The sequence below is a fragment of the Drosophila simulans genome, chromosome X (genome assembly GCF_016746395.2).
Source record: "Drosophila simulans strain w501 chromosome X, Prin_Dsim_3.1, whole genome shotgun sequence".
Classification (NCBI taxonomy): domain Eukaryota; kingdom Metazoa; phylum Arthropoda; class Insecta; order Diptera; family Drosophilidae; genus Drosophila; species Drosophila simulans.
In genome coordinates this window covers 14,884,944-14,906,478 of record NC_052525.2, presented here as the reverse complement: position 1 = coordinate 14,906,478, position 21,535 = coordinate 14,884,944, and the positions used below count along the sequence as shown (strand labels likewise).

At 51.1% G+C, this 21,535-nt stretch overlaps 7 protein-coding genes across 7 annotated transcripts; 3 read left to right on the top strand and 4 right to left on the bottom strand.

The window, feature by feature from the left end:
- The first annotated feature begins 8 nt into the window (after nt 1–8).
- LOC6740138 (transmembrane protein 17B) lies at nt 9–1,702 on the top strand. The gene is made up of 2 exons (XM_002076987.4): nt 9–517; nt 600–1,702. Exons 1-2 carry the CDS (start codon nt 401–403, stop codon nt 1,059–1,061), a joined length of 579 nt encoding a protein of 192 aa, XP_002077023.2. The 5' UTR covers nt 9–400; the 3' UTR covers nt 1,062–1,702.
- LOC6740139 (glycolipid transfer protein 1) lies at nt 1,078–2,027 on the bottom strand. The gene is made up of 4 exons (XM_016181092.3): nt 1,892–2,027; nt 1,761–1,816; nt 1,413–1,670; nt 1,078–1,348 (listed from the first exon to the last, which is right to left on the bottom strand). The coding sequence occupies exons 1-4, from the start codon at nt 2,022–2,024 to the stop codon at nt 1,181–1,183; spliced, it is 615 nt and encodes a 204-aa protein (XP_016039402.1). The 5' UTR covers nt 2,025–2,027; the 3' UTR covers nt 1,078–1,180.
- Nucleotides 2,028–3,415: 1,388 nt separating this feature from the next.
- On the bottom strand, nt 3,416–5,102 carry LOC6740140. Its single transcript, XM_016181091.3, has one exon. It carries the CDS (start codon nt 4,976–4,978, stop codon nt 3,416–3,418), a length of 1,563 nt encoding a protein of 520 aa, XP_016039404.2. The 5' UTR covers nt 4,979–5,102.
- A 221-nt stretch (nt 5,103–5,323) lies between these two features.
- On the top strand, nt 5,324–12,289 carry LOC6726024 (anaphase-promoting complex subunit 1). Its single transcript, XM_016172548.3, has 8 exons — nt 5,324–6,519; nt 6,580–6,703; nt 6,762–6,923; nt 6,980–8,207; nt 8,267–10,311; nt 10,370–10,804; nt 10,872–11,454; nt 11,514–12,289. Exons 1-8 carry the CDS (start codon nt 5,472–5,474, stop codon nt 11,988–11,990), a joined length of 6,102 nt encoding a protein of 2,033 aa, XP_016039401.1. The 5' UTR covers nt 5,324–5,471; the 3' UTR covers nt 11,991–12,289.
- On the bottom strand, nt 12,276–14,335 carry LOC6726023 (P3 protein). The gene is made up of 2 exons (XM_002106969.4): nt 13,198–14,335; nt 12,276–12,859 (listed from the first exon to the last, which is right to left on the bottom strand). The coding sequence occupies exons 1-2, from the start codon at nt 14,233–14,235 to the stop codon at nt 12,530–12,532; spliced, it is 1,368 nt and encodes a 455-aa protein (XP_002107005.1). The 5' UTR covers nt 14,236–14,335; the 3' UTR covers nt 12,276–12,529.
- An 808-nt stretch (nt 14,336–15,143) lies between these two features.
- Nucleotides 15,144–17,484, bottom strand: LOC6726022 (adenosylhomocysteinase). The gene is made up of 3 exons (XM_002106968.4): nt 17,323–17,484; nt 16,880–17,070; nt 15,144–16,394 (listed from the first exon to the last, which is right to left on the bottom strand). Exons 1-3 carry the CDS (start codon nt 17,345–17,347, stop codon nt 15,312–15,314), a joined length of 1,299 nt encoding a protein of 432 aa, XP_002107004.1. The 5' UTR covers nt 17,348–17,484; the 3' UTR covers nt 15,144–15,311.
- Nucleotides 17,485–17,844: 360 nt separating this feature from the next.
- LOC27207545 (secretory carrier-associated membrane protein 1) lies at nt 17,845–20,694 on the top strand. Its single transcript, XM_016183232.3, has 5 exons — nt 17,845–18,060; nt 18,248–18,475; nt 19,134–19,335; nt 19,696–19,825; nt 19,890–20,694. The coding sequence occupies exons 1-5, from the start codon at nt 17,998–18,000 to the stop codon at nt 20,296–20,298; spliced, it is 1,032 nt and encodes a 343-aa protein (XP_016039400.1). The 5' UTR covers nt 17,845–17,997; the 3' UTR covers nt 20,299–20,694.
- Nucleotides 20,695–21,535: the final 841 nt, after the last annotated feature.

The following is a 21,535-nucleotide window of genomic DNA, read 5'->3' as shown; positions in this document are numbered from 1 at the left end:
GTTGGTCTCTGCAGCCTCGCCGCTCTTTATTCGTTTCGCTTCGCCCGTTTAGCTGGTTTCTCATGGTTGGCGTGGCGCTAATGTGTTCTGCACCACCTAAGTGTTAGACTAATACATATTTGGAGCAGAAAGTAGCCCTTTCAATGGCTTAAACATGTCAAAAAGAGTTTGGAGCTGATTATTTAAACCGAAGGCAGGACCTTTTCGAGTGCGGGAGCAGGCAGCTTAGGTCCTGCAAGCGGCAGCAGTCGCAGCACTCAGAGCTGAAGCGTCCTTTCCAGCTGATTGCGTTGCCCTGTCAACCAGCAGGAAGTACAACAAACGTTGCAGCCACTGGAGATTCATTGCCACTGGACTGAAGTGCAGTGCCTAGAGAGTGCTTGGTGGAAATCCAATCGAAATGGCGTACTCGGTGACGCCGCATCGGGCCAACCTGGTGCTGCAGATGCTGCTGCAGGCCAACACCTATGTGTCCATGGTGTGGGCCATGAGCTACATGATCCACATGCTCATACGCGTAAGTCTTCATTTGAGATTAGCCCCCCCCCCCCCTGCGGTAGTATGTGCGGTCATAACCAGCTTCCGTTTGTCACCGGCAGCTGCATCACTTGTGGAACCTGGAGGGCCTGTCCATGCTGGTGGCCTACGTTTTGGCGGTGTCCGCTGAATCCGTACGCCTGTACGCCGGCTACTCGGTGAACCTGTGCTCTGGCGCCACCGCCATGTGGATGCTGCTCACCGTGACGCCCTGCATCCTGCTGCCCGCCATGGTCTTTCTTCGCCTCTCAGCTGCCGGACGCAGTTTGTGGCTACGCATCATCACGAACGCCGTGTTCGCGCTGATAGTTCTCGAGGTGATCGTGTCCCTGGTGCACTTTGTCATCTGCAAGCCAGGCTGTAAGCTGCCGCTGCCACTGCCGCTGCCGCTGGAAGAGAACGAACAGCTGCCGGAGGAGGAGGGGGAGGAGGAGGAGGAGGAGCAGCAGCAGTCCGCCAGTGTGGGCACGCCCACGACCAATGAGCAAAGGCGACGCGTGCGACGCTCCCCGGAATCGAAGTGATGAGCCGTGCAGCAGGTGGTTTATAAGTAAGGCTCTGCGTTTTACTTGGACATTGGCATAAATAATAAAGTAGGATAAGCTATTTAAGCTAAGCTAGGCTAGGCTAGGCTAAGGAACGATCACACCTTCCGTGCATCGTCCAAGTTGTGCGCCTTAAGCAGGGCATCGATCGAGTCCAGATGGGCGCGCATTCGCGGCAGAAAGCTGGTCAGCACCTCGATGTTCTCCGCCTGGGCGTCACCCTGGCCCAGCAGCTGGCTGCGCGTGGGCACCCAGCTGTAGATGATCTGCAGGCGAGGGAATGAGCGCAATTAGCGAAGGAAGTGACAGATGCCCGCCCGATGCACCCACCTTGATTGTGCTCTGGACGATGAAGCCGTGGTAGGGCTTCAGCGTGCGCTCGTACGCGTCCTGCAGATGCTGCTTCAGTGCCTCCTTGGCCTGGGCATCGTTGTAGATGTTCTCGAAGAAGGTGCATATGAGCTGCAGGCCGCGCTTCAGCCAGAGCAGCGCGTTGGCCGCAAAGTCGTCCACGTTCACGTTCAGCACGATCAGATCCTCCAGATACTGGTACTTGACCACATCCGCTCCGTAGGCTTTCGTCAGTTTCTGAAACGGCAATAAACGGCAATGTAAACGAATGTACATATGTATGTGCAGGTGGTTCGGGTTAGATCTTGAAGATCTCGGAAAGCTTACGCTTATGTTTCCGTTCATGTCGCTGATCACGGGTGTGAATAGTTTGCCGAAGCTCTCTGCAAAATGGAAAATGGTAAACAGATAGCAGTGAGCGGAATTGATTGGCTTCGGTTTGGGTGCGCTGTTATCACCTATGACGGTTACTATCTCCTTGGAGGCGGCGAGGAAGGCCTGTGTCTCCAGCTTATCAGCGGTATCGCCGATGGCCGGAAATCCACGCAGCGCCTTGAACTGAATGCGCGCCGATCCCTCGCTGGCTGCCATCGTGTGTTCGGTCCTGTTCCGTCCTCTAGTTTCTTGCTCCGCTTCTGCTCCTCTTAGCTCGCCGCTTGGTTCCGTCTCCAATGCGCTTCGAACGCCGACTGATTGGTAAATCTGCAAGCGAAGTTGGCCAGCTGCTTAGTTTCGGGCAGCAATATCGGCTGTTTATCTTATCGAACGAGCTGCGCTCGGAATTCTAACACTACTCTACGCCCGTGCGACACTTGAGCTCGCCATCGCACGGCCTTCTCCTCCGCCACGGCGATAATGGGAACTGGGCACTGAGCAAGTGCCGCGCGCGACTACGTTGTTTCCACACGCAGGGTGAACGGGTTGCGGGGTGTGGCGGAGGGGGGTTTTGGGGGGGTCAGAGCTTTAACCCACCTCACAGCTGGCGTCTTGGCTCTTGGAGAGCCGCCAGAGAGCTCGTGTTTCACACAATTCGATTCAATCCGAGTTGGCTCAGCACGAAAACCTGATTTCAGGTTTGCACCATGGGCGAAAACGTGCTTTTGCGGCTCAAATGTAGGAACTTATTCGACTTAAAAGAAAACGCACGAAAAATACAGATTTCGAGTTTGAAAGTTTTGATTGAGAAGTTTTGAACTGAGATTGAAAAAGACAAAGTTACTTAGTCGCGATTTCAATTTGAACACTTTCAATCGCTAAATGAAAGTATTTGAAGTTTTTTTTAAGTTCAAAAACTCAATATACAAACGTTTTTCTAACCGCAATGCATTTAAATACCAAAAGTATTGAGTAAAGCAAACCAAAAATAGTTAAAAACAGTTTTTCTAGCTAAAAAAAACAGAGTTTTTAAAGGTTTCAAATGCCAATTTGCAAGTTAGCAAACAAAAACTTTGGGACAAACATTTAACTATCACGCATTTTCGAATCATGATAAGGCTTATCAATAAATATATTTATGGCATTTCCATGTTAATCTGTAGTGTGTTTTCCTTATTTTGTATGCGAAAGTCAGACAGTTTGATTTTGCGGAATCAACCAGGGTGCACGTCACCGAGAATGGAACTGCAATGACTCACCGATGATGGGTGCGATCTGGGTTCCGGTTTTATCAGGCAATTTGATTGCGTGGCGGGGGAATCTTTCGAGCGAATCTTTATCAGCCTAATTGATTGCTGGCTAATTGAGTTGCGTTCAAACAGAATGATAGCTCTCTTAAGTTGTTCCCACTGCTATTTTTAAGTACATTCACTAATTATAAAGCGCTTATATTATAATATATATTAAATAATATAAAGAAGCATATATGGCTGATAAATTTAGATACGCTTTGAAATCGCATTTGGTTTAGTATTCTGAAATATATAGCATATCGTCCAGTTAACTAGTCCAAGGACGAGGGCCACTCACCTGGTGCTGCTGCAATCCTAGGAGGAGTCGCAGGAGAGCCGCTTGGTGTCGCCACTGGTGGTCAGCACGAAAACGTAGTGGGTGCACTGCTCCGCCAGGAGATGCCACAGCGAAGCGGGCAGCTGGAAGCGATGCACGGACGGCTGCTCGAACTCCTCGTAGTGGGCCACCAGGCTGTTCTGGTTGCAGCGCAGCTCGACCAGCCGGATGGGCCTGCTGGAGCGAATCTCACGGGTGTCGCGGTTCAATTGAATGCTGGCCGCCTCAAAGTCGGCGGCAGCCGTCTGCTCCAGCTCCAAATTCAGCCAGCGATGATGGGCCAGGATCACGGCACAGTTGCGCGCAAAATAGAAGCTATCGTGGCGTCGCTGGTTGTGGTAGTTGTCCAGTAGTTGGCTGCTCGGCTGCAGTTTCAGTTTGGTGAGGCGGCCACGGTTGCCGGCTGCGGCTGAGGCGGAGGAAGTGGAGGTGGAGGATGATCCGCCCTCGGATGAGTTAGTATTGGCAGGTGAGCCCCTGCGGGCGTCCACAATTCGCTGCGGCAAATGCTCCGTGGGCTGGTCGACGGTCAACACGCGATTCAAGTAGTCGAAGCCCTGGCCCATCACACCCTCGCTGGTGTGGCCCAGATCGAAGCAGTGGCCCAGTTCGTGGCACACGGCGCCCAAGGTGCTGGCATAGACGCCGCCGTACGTCCGCCGATAGTTGCTCTCGTCCGGCAGGCGGGCGATGTCCACCCGCTGTGCGCTGCGCACACAGTCGCCGATCTCCGCGAAGCTCGTGGGCCACGCGTAGAAGTGGGCACTACCAAAGAGCGCCAAGCCGCCGCCACCGAGGGCCGCGTGTCCCTTGAGATGCCGCCGGATGCTGGCGTACGAGGAGTCACCGCTGGCCACCACCGCGTCGCCGTCGTAGCGCGTGCAGCCCACGAAGGCGACGAACTTGAGGAGCAACTGGTGGCCCCACTGCGGGCAGGCGATGATCTCGCCGGCGAAATGCTGCCACAGCTCGTCCTCGCTCTTCGCCAGCGCCTGCTTCCGGGTCAACTGGCTGCGGAAGGCGCAGCACTTGCCGTTGAGCGTGAAGGTGCGGTTGGGAAAGCCCGCGGCGTGCAGTTTGTGCGCGTAGATGGACTGCACCAGGCGCAAATTGAGATCGATGAGGGAGTGCACCTCGTGCTGCTGCGCCGGCGTCTTCTCCTCGTCCTGGCAGAGCAGGTAGAGCGGCTGCACGCGGTAGGAGCTGCGGCGGGGCCGGTAACTGAAGCTAATCGTACGGGTGGCCGTGCAGGATCGCAACTCCAGGAGACAGGCGCTCTCCTCCTCCTCCTCCTCCTCGCGATTCGCTTGTTCCAAGTCGAATAGGAGCTTAAACTCGCCGCCGGCCGACAGCTGGGTTAGCTGCTCCTGGGACAGGTGCTCGGGCAGATCGAGGATCGCCTTCAGTTGACGCGCCGTGGAACACTTGGGCACCAGGCGTCCCTTGACCAACAGCAGGCTGTGCTCCAGGCGCTCCGACGCCAGCGGCTGCTCAACCTCGATGCTGTGCGCGCGCTTGCAGCCGGCGGTGCCGCTGCTCATTGCCAAATTCTTGCCAGGATTTCCGGTTCCGTTTTTCTGCTCAAATCAAAATCCAGACTCCGAAATCCAATTGGAAAAGCCGAACAAACGCACTGTGCTGCCAGACCGGGAAAATAACCGGTACGCCAGCGGACCGAAGCTGGTTGCTACAAGTGACCAACCGGCATTGTTATCGATAGTGAAAGCAATCGAACTGTTATATTTTATAATTTATATAAATAGGCACAGCCATTTCTTTAGCCTTTTTTTCGGTATAGCTTTATGGCATATAGTGGTAATTGTTTTGTTTAGTGCGATGCTGGTCTTCCTATCGTTATCGGTTTTTTGATAGCTCACCCCATATCGACGTACTACAGGCCCGATAGAATCTGAAACTTATCGCCACCCGATTTCGATGACTGTTTTTAAATAAATGGGCAAATTCTTTGCTAATAATAAATTGTAATCAATTAACTTGTCAATCGCAATTCTGGATGCACCTGGCGACGCGGACATGATCGCCGTCGCAGAACCGCCGCTGGAGTTTGTGCCGCGCGGCCGTCAGACGTCCGCGGAGCATCCGGGTCCACATGACCAGCCAATGGCGCGCCACCAACTACCGACCACGGAGCATCTGTTGCTGCAGCGCCTCCAGAATGTGAACATCTCGTCGGCCGGCGAGGACTGCACTCCGGGCGGTCAGGAGTCGTGGACGGTCCGAGAGCTGTACGATGACTACGAGGCATCCGAGGAGCGCGCCGCCCTGCGATGCAAGCTGACCGAGCGGACCAAGCGATGTGGTCCCCAGGCCACGACGCTGCCGAACAAACTGCTCAATCCGCCGCTGATGCGGCGCGTGGAGCCAATGTGCGACTATATGGTTAACAACGAGGAGGAGCTCTACGTGAACCGGAACACGGTGGTGTGGACGCAGGGCGTCAACGATGACGATGACACCGACAACGGGGTGTACCGGCGCATGTGTTTCACCACCGATACGCCGGTGCGCTTCGCTTGCTTTCTAAATCGCAGTTTTGTGCGCGGACGACTGGCGCAGCTAAAGGCGGCTGTCGACCCGAATGACGACCATCTGACCGCCATCTGTGTGATGGATCAGGACGCCCTGCGGGTGTACTGCAGCAACGGCGAGGACTTCCTGGCCAATCTGGACTTTCCCGTGTCACAGCTGTGGCAAACCAAGTACGGCCTGCTGCTGGAAAAGGACTCCAGCAATGCCTTGATATCGCACATGTCCATCCCGATGCCGCGTCTCTTCTCTATGTCGCATCCGCTGCACGAGGCCTGTCCCGTCGTCCTGAAGTCGTCCACCGGCTCCACCGGCTACATGACCGAACCGGAGTACACTGTGGTCTTTACCACCGAGGAATCGGACTTAGTGATGCTGTACGATGCCAAGTTCTGTAAGCATTTCGTTGCACGCCTGCGTAAGGTAACGCCCGAAGAGGTCAATTATGTGAGCCAGCAGATAGAGCTGGGACAGACGCTAATGGGACCCAGGTCGATGGCAGGCAATAGCTTCAGTTACACCAAGCAAACTGGAGGTGAGTTGATAGCAATGCCAGCAAGGACATTCGATTTATTTACTGTCTATCCATTGCTAGCCACACCAAAGGCAACGAACTTATCGTTTGCGGCCAGGACTACCAACACCACCACCATGGGCATGGGCAACCAGTTCGGACTCAGCCAGTCGCAGTCGTTCAGCGGAGTTCTTGGCCAGTCGAAGTAGGTTTAAGTCCCCATCATCCAGCGCTTACTTATTATTGCTTGTACCTCCGTTTAGTCGCGCCTCCCTGGGCACTCCATTGAGCCAACTGCAGAACAGCATTAACCAGCAGTCCATTTCCGTGAAGGATATGCGCAAGTTAACGCACGTGAAGCCGGCAAAGCCCATTGAGCCGGAATTGTGCATGGAGCACATCTGGACGGAGAACACCTACGGAACGTCAGTAAATTATAAATTATGTCACTTTCGGTACTAAAATTGTCTGTCTTCCTTAGTCAACGAGAATTCTGCGAGATGGCCACCCGCGCATTTATCCACACGGATTTGGTGGGTCAGACCTTTCTGTGCTACCTGCTGGCCCGCTCGTGCCGCCTTCAGTTGGTCCGCCTCACTGGCTACGAAAGTGGCGAGTTGCAGCTCTCCACGTTCCCCTCCACGCTGGCCGCCAAAGATGCAGTGGGTCTGCAGAGAATGCACATGATTGCCGTCCTCGATCCGAGTGGCAGCTTACTTCTATACACAGGCACCGTGCTTATATCCAAGGTGCACATCACGCCGTTTTTGGCGCCTACCCCCATTCCCGCACCGCTGGTAACGCCCATGGCTGCTGCGGCATCTCCGTCGGCTCCGTCGGCCTCGCCTGCTCCGTCTCATGTCAAAACACCAATGTCAGCTGCTGGACCTGCAAGCGGCATTCCGTCCGGCAGCAGTTCTTTCGTGGAGGTGCGAAGGAGCAGCCTACTGCCCACAAAAGCGCCGGGGGATGTGGCTGCCTTCGAGGAGGAGCTGCACATGCTGTCGCCCATCCAACCGCAGCCGGTGTCCTACACACAGCGGCAGGCGCACAATGTCTGCAAATCGCTGAGAGATCCGGCGGGCAATCGATTGACTTTGGTTTATGCCACCGGCAGAATGCTCAGAATAGCGCTGCCATTTCTAAATGACACACGATTGCTTACCAGATGTGTGGCTACGCTACGGCAGGTTCTGAGTCCGACCCAGTTCCTGGACTTTGTTATCCGTTGGTATAGCGACAGGAATCCGCCGGGATCGAGGAATTACTCCATAGAGCAGGAATGGCTGCTGTTCCGGTCCACACTGCTCGCCCTAATGGGTCTGACTGCTGCACCGGATGTGGATGCGGGCGAGAACTACGCTAGATGTGCCACGCCACCGCTGCACACTCAATTTGGAGGCGGCGCTACTGCGGCGGAATCGAGTAACGGTTCTAGTTGCAGCTCCAGTTCCACACTGGGCGGCCAGGATGAGCCGAAGAAACGGCGAATATACAATGATTGCGATGATTTCACGGACGACGACTGGGAGTTCCTGCTGCTCCAGACGACACTGGCTCCCTGCGGAGCCGATGGCCACAGCTACAGCGTGAACATCGGTGCGCTGCTCTTCCAAATGATCCCCGCCATCTTCTTCAGCCTGCATTTACTGTATGAGGATCTCAAACTGGACGCTGACTTCTATGGAGCGCTTCCATATCTGGCAACGGTAGGTGGATCATTAAAAAGATCCATTAGTGGCTTCCTAAAACCATCTTCTCGTTCCAGTTCCTACACCAGCTGGCCATCGATATGCAGCTGGAAAGCTATGTGCTGCACTACATACTGGACTTCCCGGAACTCTCGAATCGCACGGGCAAGCTCTCGTTGCTGGGAGCTGATCACGGAGCTATGATGCTGCACCAGGAGCTTCTGAGGGTTCCGGCGCCCAGTGTGTTTGCCCAACTCGAGCACATTATCGTTGGCGAGGAGGAGGTGATGCCTTACACCTTCTTGGAGTGCGTCAACGAGAGGAGTCGCATTTTACTGCAGCTCGTATCGCTGGTGACTCATGGGCATGAGCGTCTGAATTACTGGTGGCAGCTGCTCGAGATCCCCGGCGCCGTTCAGGCCAACTTTACGCGGCGTGCTAAGCGCAATATCACGGCGGATGCTCCGCGTAGCCATCAGATGTTACAGCTGCTGCTGGCCATGCGCTTGACACGGCGAGACATTGAAAGATTCCCGGCGGCAGTGCATCTGATCGTAGCGGAGGCACTGGAGGAGGCTCGCTTGTCGCCGCCCATGGGCTGCAGCATGGCCACCTATGAACTTATCCTGCGTCCGGAATTGGCGGCCCACGCTCAACTGCCGTTCCTCGAAACAAGCACTGGGCAACCGCATTGTGGCCGGGTCTACAAGGAAGATTCCCTGTCAGCGAGGTGTCCGCCGACCGGCGGATTAGAAACTGATGCACCGGCCCAATTGCGGCGCGACGACATGGACAACATGGACACAAAACTGCTGCGTCTGCGTTTTCCCGATGACATGCGGGTGGATGAAGTGCGTCGTCTGCTCAACAGCTCGGAACCGGTGGTCATTGAAGTGCAGCAGGCACCGGGAACCAGCGATCACGAGTTCATTGAGGAGCAGGAGAAGCAACTGTTTGCACTATGTGCGCGGACAATGACACTGCCCCTGGGCAGAGGTATGTTCACCCTGAGAACGATGTTGCCGCGGCCCAGCGAAAGCTTGGTCATGCCCAAATTGTGCCTGTTGGGCAAGGAGCCGGTGAAGGGCACCACCATCGAAATGCAGCAGATCGAGTTCCCAGCCAATATGCAAATGTGGCCATCGTTCCACAATGGCGTGGCCACTGGCCTGAAGATCTCGCCCCAGGCTCAGGACGTTGACTCCAATTGGATTGTCTACAACAAGCCCAAAACGCATTCGCACAATGCCCTGGAGCACGCTGGCTTCCTCATGGCCCTGGGCTTGAATGGCCACCTAAGGACGCTGTCCTTCATGAGTGTCTATAAGTATTTGGTCAAATGCGATGAGATGACCAACGTGGGTCTGCTGCTGGGCATTTCCGCCGCCCATCGCGGCACCATGGATACGAAAACCACAAAGTTGTTGAGCGTTCACTTGGAGGCACTGCTGCCAGCCACCGCCATGGAGTTGGATATACCGCAAAGCACACAGGTGGCTGCTATAATGGGCATCGGTTTGCTCTATCAAGGATCAGCTAAGCGCCACATAGCCGAGGTGCTGCTCCAGGAGATTGGCCGTCCTCCAGGCCCAGAGATGGAGAACAGCATTGAGCGCGAATCGTATGCCATGACAGCAGGTCTATCCCTCGGATTGGTTACCCTCGGTCAGGGTGAATCGCCGGCGGGCCTAAGGGACCTCCAACTGCCGGATACGCTGCACTACTACATGGTCGGTGGAGTGAAGAGACCCATCAGCGGCTCCCAGAAGGAGAAATACCGACTAGCCTCGTTCCAAGTTCGTGAAGGCGATACCGTTAACATAGATGTCACTGCTCCGGGTGCAACGCTCGCATTGGGACTCATGTTCTTCAACTCGGGGAACGCGGCTATTGCCGAATGGATGAAGCCGCCGGATTCGCGATATCTACTGGACATGGTGCGACCTGATTTTCTTCTGTTGCGCACTATTTCCCGGGGCCTCATCCAGTGGGAGAATGTCCAGCCGAACAACGCGTGGTTCCAGGCACAGTTTCCGCGAGCACTCCGAGCTCACCTGAAACTCCCGTTCTACGAAAATGAGTACGCCCCCGAGGATCATGACGTGGACTACGAGGCCATCTCGTGAGTAACTGAAGTTGAATGTCAAGTAATCAGATACGAATTACATACTCTTGTCCAGGCAAGCCTATTGCAACATCATGGCTGGAGCTGCCTTCTGCATTGGTCTCAAGTACGCCGGCACTGAGAATATGGTGGCCTTTGCCACGCTGCGGTCGGTGATCAAGGATTTCCTGCGCTTCCCCAGCAGGCCGATGGGCGAATGTGCCGGTCGCACCACCGTGGAGAGCTGCCTGATGGTGCTGCTCATCTCGATCTCGCTAGTGTTCGCCGGCTCAGGCAACTGCGAAATTCTTCGCATAATTCGCTTTCTCAGGTCGCGAGTGGGACCACAATATCCACACATAACCTACGGCTCCCACATGGCCATACACATGTCGCTGGGACTGCTCTTCCTCGGCGCGGGTCGCTTCACCATTTCCCAGACACCGGAGTCGGTTGCTGCACTGGTCTGCGCCTTCTTCCCCAAGTTTCCCATACACAGCAACGACAATCGGTAAGGATTGATCTTTTTGCAGCAATGTGTTAGCACACTTCATGGATGCATGGATTTACTTTTTAAGATACCATCTGCAAGCGCTGAGACATCTCTATGTACTGGCTGTGGAGCCGCGCCTGTTCCTTCCCCGGGACATTGACACCAACAAGCTGTGTCTGGCCAACATATCCGTGCTGGAGGTGGGTGCCACCGAGCTGCGCCGCCTGCCCATCGCTCCCTGCATCCTGCCAGTGCTGAGCAGCCTGCAGCAGGTGGTGGTGGACGACGAGAACTATTGGCCAGTGTGCTTCGAGCGATCGCGCAACTGGCATCAGCTGGAAAGGGCGCTGGAGATGAGTGCACCGATTGATATTAAGAAACGAACGGGCTGCCTTTCCCACTTGGAGGACCCGGACAGGCTGAAGAGCATGCTGGCCCAAACATTGACGATGGAACAGAGCATCTGTTGGCAGATCGACATGAACGACCTGCAGCAGTTCGCCAGCGAACGCATGGTGAAGCAGTTCCTCAGTCGCTGCCTGGACACCAACGGCACGGATTTGAGTCCCCCGGAGCTGATGAAGCGGCACCAGGTGATGCTGCTATTCTACAATGCCGTGGTCAAGGATCGCATGCACTTCCTGCCGGTTTACCTAACGCTATACGATGTAAGTGCATCCATCCACTGGCGCAGTCTTGCCGCGAATGTAACGTTCTTTGTCCTTAGCACGTAACCAAGTCCATGCCGAACAACATCGACGTGTGGCAGATGAAGCTCATCGATGCCTATTTGAGTCGCAGCCAGGAGTCCGAGCATCCGCTCATCTCCGTGGAGCTCATCCAGATGATGCAAGAGCTCTTCAAGCAGGAAATGGAGGACTCGACGCGCGAGTTGTGCCTACCGCTGCGCGAGTTCCTCAGTCGAAGGCGTCTGGATCCCAGCTATGTGACCACCGTCAGTGGACCGGACTTGCAGCGCGCTTTCTGCGTGATCAATTACTACAATCTGATGCCGAACATGTTGAATGGAGTGGACTTGAGCACGGGCACAGTTAACTACTTGCGTCTTATGTACGAATTCCGCCGACTGAATCTCGGCGCGCACACCATCTTTGGCCTAATGAAGATCCTGCAGTCACTGGCCACCGAGGTGGTGACTCTCGATGAGGCAGCCCTTCTGGCGTACACCATGGGCGACCAGTGATGCCCGATGGAAATTCTTTTTTGCTAGACCTGGAACATTTCTTCTGACGTCTGCGATTCATATTGTACATTCATATCTAAATTACATCATTGCACATTATTTCTAAATTTCGCCGCCACTTGTAATCGAAACTTTGCATAAAAGTTTGCTGCCTAGCTCTTGAAATTATATTGTTATACAATCATGTCGAAACGTTTTGGATATGAATATTTGAATGCATGTTTAACGATATGAACTAGCACAAAAATTGTATAAAATATATTTACAAATAAATAGTCCAAAACGTTTCCAATAATTAATAGGTTAATTTTATTGTACAACAAAAAATGATTATCCCAACAAGTGGGTTGGGTGCGTCTTAGGTGTAGGAAATTCTGGAGTATAATACGCTTGAGATTTGCGGCATTCCTTGGTCCCAAATTCAACCAGCATCTATCTCAGCCTTGTCTACGTGCTACCACGATGTATGGGTTATCAAAATAACAAATATGTACAAAAATAACTATATGCTATAGCCATGCTATATAGCCATGGTAATGCTAATGTATTGCCCCAGCTATCCGCTCCGCTTCGGAGGCGGTGGCGCTGGCCTCGCTGATTCGCTTGTTGCCCCAGCATCGGTTGTACAGATAGATGCCCAGCAGGGGCAGCGGCGTCATCACCGCCACCGACACGGGCACCACCGTGGTGATATCCGCCTCCGGCGATTCCAGCGTGGTCGTCAGCAGGAAGATGGCGATGCCCGTGTTCTGGATGCCCGTCTCGATGGCGATGGTCAGGGCGTCGGCTGCATTTTGGTGCAGCAGCTTGGCCGCCAGGAAGGCGAAGATGTAGCCCAGACCTGGCAGAGCCATGCCAGCGACGACGATCTGGAAAGGAGTGTTTAAATGGGTTTACATTTACATTCAACTGTTTTTAAATGTTGTTTTTCAAAACAGGTTTATCTCGCTGTTTATTATTATTATTATTATTTATGGAGTATTCACGATAGTTTATCTTGAGAAACCAGAAGTGCTTCCAATCTTTTAACACTTTCTAAAAACTGGTTGGATAAATTGTAGTTAATTATTTACAATGAAAGTGGATACAAAGATGGATATGAATATATGAACACTTTTTAAACTTTTGCAAGATAAACCTTTTTGATCAAAAATATGATATCCACTGAAATATCTTGAGAAGTATCAATATGTATCAATAAACTCACCTGCCAGGAGAACAAATAGAACAGGTAAAAGTTGTTGATGATCGCGAACACGATGATGAACAGGATGATGATGGCGGAGACGGGCTTGAGCAGGCGGACCAGCACCCTGGCGACCTGAGGCATTTTCTTCTGGACGAGCAGCCCGAGCAGGAGCGGAAGGACCAGGCTGCTGCTGTAGGAGGCGATTTTGCCGTACGGCACCTTGATGCCCGCTCGCTCGAAGATCAGCTGGCCAAGTGTGATGGTCCACAGCGGTATGGTGGCGAAGGCAGCCACATTGGAAACGGTGGTCATCAGCACCGAGAGATGTATATTACCGCCGAGAACCGCGGACCAGGTGTTCGATGCCCCGCCGCTGGGCGAGATGCCGGTGAAGAAGAGACCCAGCTGCATGGCCGGCGCCTGGGGAAAGATGAAGACGCCGAGGGCGTAGCTGAGCAGAGGCATGCCCACCACCTGCATCACGAATCCGATGCACGGGCCGGTTGGCCGGGTGATCAGACCCCTCAGCACGTCCAGATTTAGGGCGGCTCCAAAGCTGATGTACAGCAGCGACATTAGCAGTATAATCGTGCCCACGAATATGTCATCCACCACACGTTTCGGCCGCTTGATCTTCACGTCCAGCGTGCTGTCGTTGCTCCAATTGGTGGGCAGTTCACTGGTGTTTCGTTGGCTGTCGTACAGCTTCACCTGGATCTTGGTCTGTCCCAGAAAATGGCCATTAACCACGATGTCACCCGTCCAGTCGCGTGTATCCGTGTCGAATACATCCATGGATATCGTGGCATTCTCGCCAGGCACACTGGCCAAATCCGTGTCCACACTTTCCAGGCGGAAGTGGTAACGCGTCGACTGCTGCAGCGTGGAAGGTGCCACATTCTCCAGCTTCAGCTGCACCCGATCCCCGCGCTCCATCTGCAACGTGAGCGCTGCTGGACGAAAGTGGGCCATCCAGCCGTGGGTGGATGCGAATCCCAGTGCCAGGGTGAGCAGGAGGTAGCCCCATGCCCAACCAGGACGTCCGTGCGGAGACATTATAATCGCCGCCACTCGGGTGATGTAATTCGTTAGCCGTTATCCGTTAGCCGGAATGTTTTTGCACGCAACAAGTGCTCCAACTGGAATGAGCGTGAATTCTCACAAAACAGTGGTTTACAATTGCAATTGCAGGTGGGAGCGGGATGGCGGCATGACTTGACTCTCGGGAGGAAGCGGGATGGCGACGGTGAACAGCTGGTAATTAACGGGCTCTGCGAGAGTCGGCCATCTCTTATCTCGAATACCCTACGTTACAATTGGGATGATGCAGATAACGATAAGCACGAGATCGTAAAAGTCCATGGACGTAGGTCGAAATTTTAATGGGGATCAGAAAGCAAAATGCGATTTCAAAATAAAATAAACATATTACAAATATTATTGAATTAACAAGATATTTATTTATTTCACAATTTATTTATTTCCCTTCGCTTAAAAACATTGTTTATAAATAGTGGCAGATAAGGTTTAAATCCATGTTCCGCATATAAAATCCATTTACGCATTATCACTCCAAATTTGCTTACGTATTTGTGTTTTGGACCAAAACTTTTGGTAGATAATGAATTTTGACTTTCTTCCAGATGTTTCGGTTCGCCCTTGATCTTATTTATATATAGAAATAATTTGTTGAGTCACTGTTTTTTTCAAGTTGTAATTCTTCAATCAGATTGCCTTCACACATCGTATGTTTTTTTGATAGTCAACACGTGCTTCAAAATAGAAGGTGTTTTTAAGTGTCTGTATAAATAATGACAAAGCATTTTCATGATTTTAAAAACATTATTAATATTATGAGCCTAAGCTTAATATGTTTACAAAGTTGTATATTACTAAAAAAACCTAATATCTCCAAACCAATATGCCTCGCCATGTAGAGGGGAAAGAAAAACATTGGAACTGTGTGGGGTTTTCTCTCGCTGAGAGTACGTGAGATGGGTTTTTATTGGAGCTGCTTAGGTGAACAGTGAAATGCGCAAACAATAGATAACTAGTGTGGGTCCGTCGTCTCCGGCGCCGCGTCCCGATTCGGTTATGGATTCGGGTGTGGAACCGGTTGGCGAATCGGGTGCTCAGTACCGGTAATGGTCGGGCTTGAAGGGACCGGTCTGCGAGACGCCCAGGTAGTTGGCTTGCTTCTCCGTCAGCTTGGTCAGCTTCACGCCGAGCTTCTCCAGATGGAGACTGGCCACCTCTTCGTCGAGGATCTTGGGCAGGACGTGCACGCCGACGGCGTACTTGTCGGACTTGGTCCACAGCTCGATCTGGGCGAGCACCTGGTTGGTGAAGGAGTTGGACATCACGAAGCTGGGATGGCCGTGGGCACAGCCCAGGTTCACCAGACGACCCTCGGCCAGCAAAATGATGTGCTTGCCACTCTGCATGGTGTACCGATCCACCTGGGGCTTCACGTTCACCTTCTCTTTGGCATTGGCGTTTAGCCAGTCCACGTCGATCTCGATGTCGAAGTGCCCGATGTTGCACACGATGGCATCGTCGGGCATTTGTTGCAAGTGCACGCTGGTGATGATGTCCCGGCAGCCGGTGGTGGTCACAAAGATGGAAGCCTCCTTGCTGGCCTCCTCCATGGTGGTCACCTCATAGCCCTCCATCGCCGCCTGCAGGGCGTTGATGGGATCGACCTCGGTGACGATCACCCGACCACCGAATCCCTTCAGCGCCTGGGCACAGCCCTTGCCCACATCGCCGTATCCGGCCACGCAGCATACCTTGCCGGCGATCATCACGTCTGTGGCCCGCTTGATGCCATCGATCAGCGACTCGCGGCAGCCATACAGATTGTCAAACTTGCTCTTGGTCACCGAATCGTTGACATTGATGGCCGGTACGCCAAGACGACCCTCCTTGAACATCTTGTACAAGTTGTGGACACCGGTGGTCGTCTCCTCGCTAAGGCCCTTGATGTTCTTCAGATACTCGGGGAACTTTTCGTGCACCAGGTTGGTCAGATCGCCGCCATCGTCCAGGATCATGTTCAGAGGCTGGCCGTCGGGGAAGACCAAGGTCTGCTCGATGCACCACATGTACTCCTCATCGGTCTCACCCTTCCAGGCGTACACGGGCACTCCGGTGGCAGCGATGGCCGCGGCAGCGTTATCCTGGGTGCTGAAGATGTTGCAGCTGGACCATTGGACCTGGGGAAAGAATGGAAATGTAGTTCAATGCGTTGAACTTGAGATGTGGATTCTAAATTCTATAGATATTTGCAAGCTGATTGATTAATATTTAGAGAAAGGCTTTCAGCATTTTGGCACCAAATAGTTGCCATGTGCGAGGATTGAAAAGCAGATGGTGCTGCGTCAGAGGAAGTAACAATCTGGAGGTCTTATCTTGGGCGCCTTGAACTTGCCCCCCTGTTAAACGAAAGTTTTGTTATTAAAATTGGTGCGTAAACAAAAGGTGATAAGGGACCAGCCCTTGGACAATGCTTGGAGATACCTATCTTTCTACATGATTTACAAATTCCTCACGGAATTTTGATCGGAATTATGGTTTTTGAAATAGTTTTTAGTATAGATATGATGCTATCCCGACTGTTCAGCCCCCTACAGTTGGGCATACATTTCGAATGGTACGATGCGTATAATCTGTTAGAGCGCCAAAGAGGCACTGAACCCACCTGAGCGCCCAGTTCGACGAGGGTCTCGATGAGCACGGCGGTCTGGACGGTCATGTGCAGGCAGCCGGTGATGCGGGCGCCCTTTAGGGGCTTAGATGGGCCGTACTTCTTCCTGCAGGCCATCAGGCCGGGCATCTCGTTCTCCGCAATGATGATCGCCTTGCGTCCCCATTCCGCCAGACTGATATCGGCTGTCGAGTGGGAAAATAAAAGGGAGATAGGGTCAGATAAGCAGGCACTGCTGATTTATACACCATACGGTATGAATTTCAACGTTTTTTGCCCCGGCAACAACGTGCTCTCCTCTGTTTTGCCTCTTCTTTAACCTCAGAAACATGTGCTCATGAATGGATGCAATTCACCCGCACATGTCGCCTGTTGCCGGCCGGAGATTCGATTCGAGAGTTTGCCATCCATTTGGGTTTATTTATAACACAACTCACCGACTTTGTAGTTGGGCTTCGACATTCTTGCAAGGATTGGATGTTGGACTTGGACGCGGAGCAGACAGAATCGCACACAACCGAATTGGAGACGCGGGCAGCGGTAAATGAATCGAATCGCAACCCAAAACACTAAAATTCCAATTGCGGAATGGCGGCACCAGGGATGGGAACTAGTTCCACACAGCTGGTTCAGCTGGAGCAGTTCCGATTGGCACGATTATTGCAATTTAAATTTGAAAATCATATGATAACTGCTGGCTTACATCCAATTGTATATATAAACTTTACTTTTTGCCGTCATTCTTATTATTATTATAATTATTATTATTAATATTATTATTAATGTATTAATATGTCCTAATTTAATCAGATCATGGTATACCAGTTTTTTATATTTTCCAAAATTGTATATTAATGTTATGTGTGTTAAATAAGTTTCTCTGACAAAATTAATTTAATTTGTAATTCAAATAACATTAATTGTTTAAAATTATTCTTCCGATAGCTGACGACCACACGATTGCCAACGAAAGCTTATCGATACTGAGCCATCACTAAAACCGACATCGATAACTGAGCAGAGTCTTAGGGAAAATATACACAGCGAAAAGCAAAGTGCGAGTCAGTGCGTTTTCCTGGTCATTGAACAGCCGTATCCAAAGTAGAATTCCCATGTCCGGCTCCGGTCTCGACGAGAATCCCTTCGGGGAGCCCAATCTGGACAATCCGTTTGCGGTGAGGCGATAGAAGAGCGTGGAGAGAGAGCGCGGAAGCCGAAGAAAAAACCCATCGCACACACACGCACACGTACGCAAAGGAGGGGTGTTGGTGTGCGTGCCTGCGAGTGTGTGTGTTGGGTGCATTCGTCACATATGTTGAATGAATTGGTTTCTGATTGGGATTTCCCGGTTTTCCCCCGCAGGACCCCGCCATCCAGCAGGCACGACGACTCCAAAGCGGCGCCGCCCTTGTCTCTCTTGAGGATTACAATCCGTTCGAGGAGCAGGCCAAGCCGCAGCTGCAGATCAACTCAACGAACACGGCGGCGGTGGTCCAGCCGCTGTCCCAGAACATTCCGCCCCCGCAGACCAGTTCCCTGGGCGCCTCGGCGCCTAGCACCAGCATACAGATCACCTCGGAGGAGCTGCAGGTAACCCACTTGGCCGGTCGTCTCGCGTTACCGCCCACACAACAGTGAGCACTCTGCGGTGTTCCGTGCCGGCATGGCCACATCCGCATTACTCTAAAAACCACATCTCATAGAGGCTGTACATCCAACACTCGGAAACAGTCGAAATGGACCACACCACCCACCCACATTAAAAGCTTGCCCTAAAAGTCTGCACAGTAATCACTTTGCTAGAGTGCCGGATTAGGGCAGGCATATCACATTTTAGTCTCCATCAAAGATAACCGGGCTTATCTCGATCTGCCAACGATGTATCCGCTTTGGAGCATTTATCTGGCTGAGACTAGAAGCGACTTGCGCTCCGAGTCTTCACTGTACAAACTGCGGTTTCTCTTGATTTACTTGGCTTCTTCGGCCCTACACAAAAATTCAAGAAATACTTGTTACTAGACCTAAATACACATGATTTGAAGGCTTTAGTTTGCACTTTATTGTTGTACAGAATCAGATGTTAAGATAATAGTTTAACTAATTTGGATGTAAATTCCTATCATTGAATTTCTCCTTTGTTTTCCCAAAGATGTAAGGAAATGAGATTTAAAGTATCTACCATATACAGCCAATTTATTAAGTCGTATTTAAAAACCGTCGGTAATCTTATGATTTTCATTATATTTAGCGCCGGCAGGAGGAGTTGGATCGCAAGGCCGCCGAGCTGGACCGCCGCGAGCAGCAGCTGCAGGGCAATGTGCCGCAGCTGAACAACTGGCCACCGCTGCCGGATAACTTCTGTGTTAAGCCGTGCTTCTACCAGGACTTCGAGGTGGAGATACCGCCCGAGTTCCAGAAACTGGTCAAGCGATTGTACTACATTTGGATTTGTGAGTATTGGTTCTTTATGGCTGTGTTTTCTACATGTTTTCGCTGATAAGCGGTGCCATAGGTTGTGGGATTAGTCATCGCGTGTCGTTCACAGGCCGATGCCATGATTAATATAGATAGATATAGCTGAATAGCTAATGTTCTTGGATGTGTGCGTGCCTTTGTGCAGAATATGCTTGCAAAGAGGGGAGCATGCAATTTGTTTGATTTACATGTTATCACTATTAAGATAGTTTTTAAATGCATTTCTAGCATTATTTATTGCATGCATACTATATAGTATATAGTATATGCCTTCCCCTGCAGATTATAGCATTATGCTGATTGTATGTGCCTATTTTGAATACTTTCTCCGACAGTTTACACCATGACGTTGTTGGCCAACGTGATAGGCGGTCTAATTTTGCTGTTCCACGCTGGCGAGTTCGAGACCTTCTTCCTGGCCATCTTCTACACGATGCTCTTCTCGCCCGCCTCCTATGTCTGCTGGTGAGTTTATGCCTGGAAGCTTCTTAAAACATCAATGATATGATGATGTGTGATTTCTTTTCAGGTTCCGACCGGCGTACAAGGCATTCCGCAACGATTCGAGCTTCAACTTCATGGTCTTCTTCTTTATCTACTTCTTTCAAACGCTGTACTCAATTGTGCAGGCGGTGGGCTTCAACCAGATGGGCTACTGTGGCTTTATTACGGCCATCAAGCAGTTCGATGGCAAAGCGTCGGGTATTATCGTCGGCATTCTGCTGCTGAACGTGGCATTCTGTTTCACAGCGGTGGCCGTGGCCAATGTGCTGATGATCACCAAGATTCACTCGATCTACCGCAGCACAGGGGCCAGTATGGCCAAGGCCCAGGCGGAGTTCACCACCGAGTTTCTGCGCAACCAGCACGTCCAGGAGGCAGCCTCCTCGGCCGTTAATACGGCCATCAATTCGCAGTTTAACAACAGCAGGTACTAAGGACACTCTGCTTTCCGGGGATCTGATCAAATCAAAAGGAGAATCAATCAATCAACCACGAACTCAAGCAGCACTCATCCTGCTAAACTGGGACAGACAAAGATGATGATAGCCGCGCCAGAGAGAGGGAGATGGAGAAGGAACACTTGATAAACATTGAAATAGCTTAACACGAAATAAAAGTAAAGAAAAGCATGAAACTAAAGCTAGCATTGGAGCATGGAACTAATAACTATTTGCTTTTGTGCATAAACAATTCCTAGAAAGCCGTCGTCTTTATTACAAATAATTACTGTAATGATAACACAGAAACAACACACAATGCATTAACAATATTTATAAACGGAGCAAAACCGAACTTGGAACTAAACTGAAAGTAAAAAAAAAACAAACAAAAAGGAGATATGAAAAACAAAAGGAAAACTAAAGCGGCCCACGATGCCTTCGACACACAGCTGCAGCGGATCAAGTGGACAGGACATCTTAATCGCACGATATATGCCTCCAAATACGAGTATCTAGACTAAATTATTGTGTGTGTGTCTGTCCTCTGGAATAATTCGATTCTGATACTAACCCAGATTAATCAGGCGAAAGGGATGACACTGATGACGATGATGCTGCTGCTGCTGCTGCTGATGATGATGATGTTTTCTAGTTCTTTAAGTAATTAAAACGATATAGGAATATCCCCACTCCCTCGCACACGCAACACACACACCCACACCCACACCCACACACACATACATATATACGATCTTATATATATAACAAACATAATATAAATAATATATTTAACGCTTACATTATAGAACTTTATCTCTCGTCGCCTCGACCAGAGACAACAAGAAAGCGAAATTCATTTTTCATCCAAGCTGTGCTCCACCGCCTCCTGCTCCACTTTCCCCGTGTCCAACCCACCCCCCTCGCCCCTGTTCCATGTACCGACCCCCTTTTTCCGCCGTCACTGTCCTGCACTCACATAAAATGTCGTGTTTTTTTGTAATCGTAATTGTTATATATTATCTATTATCTATGTACATGAAGACAGCATATAAAATATATTGATTCACTTAAGTATTCACATTTTTTAGATACATTTTGTTCGTTTCTGTTTTGCTTGCAAGTCAAACTTATTATGTTACGACCTATTTAAAACTGAATTGAGAATAGCTAATGACGATCTATGGATGTGTATTTGAAATTCAAGCAAAATTTATGATAAATTCCAAAATAA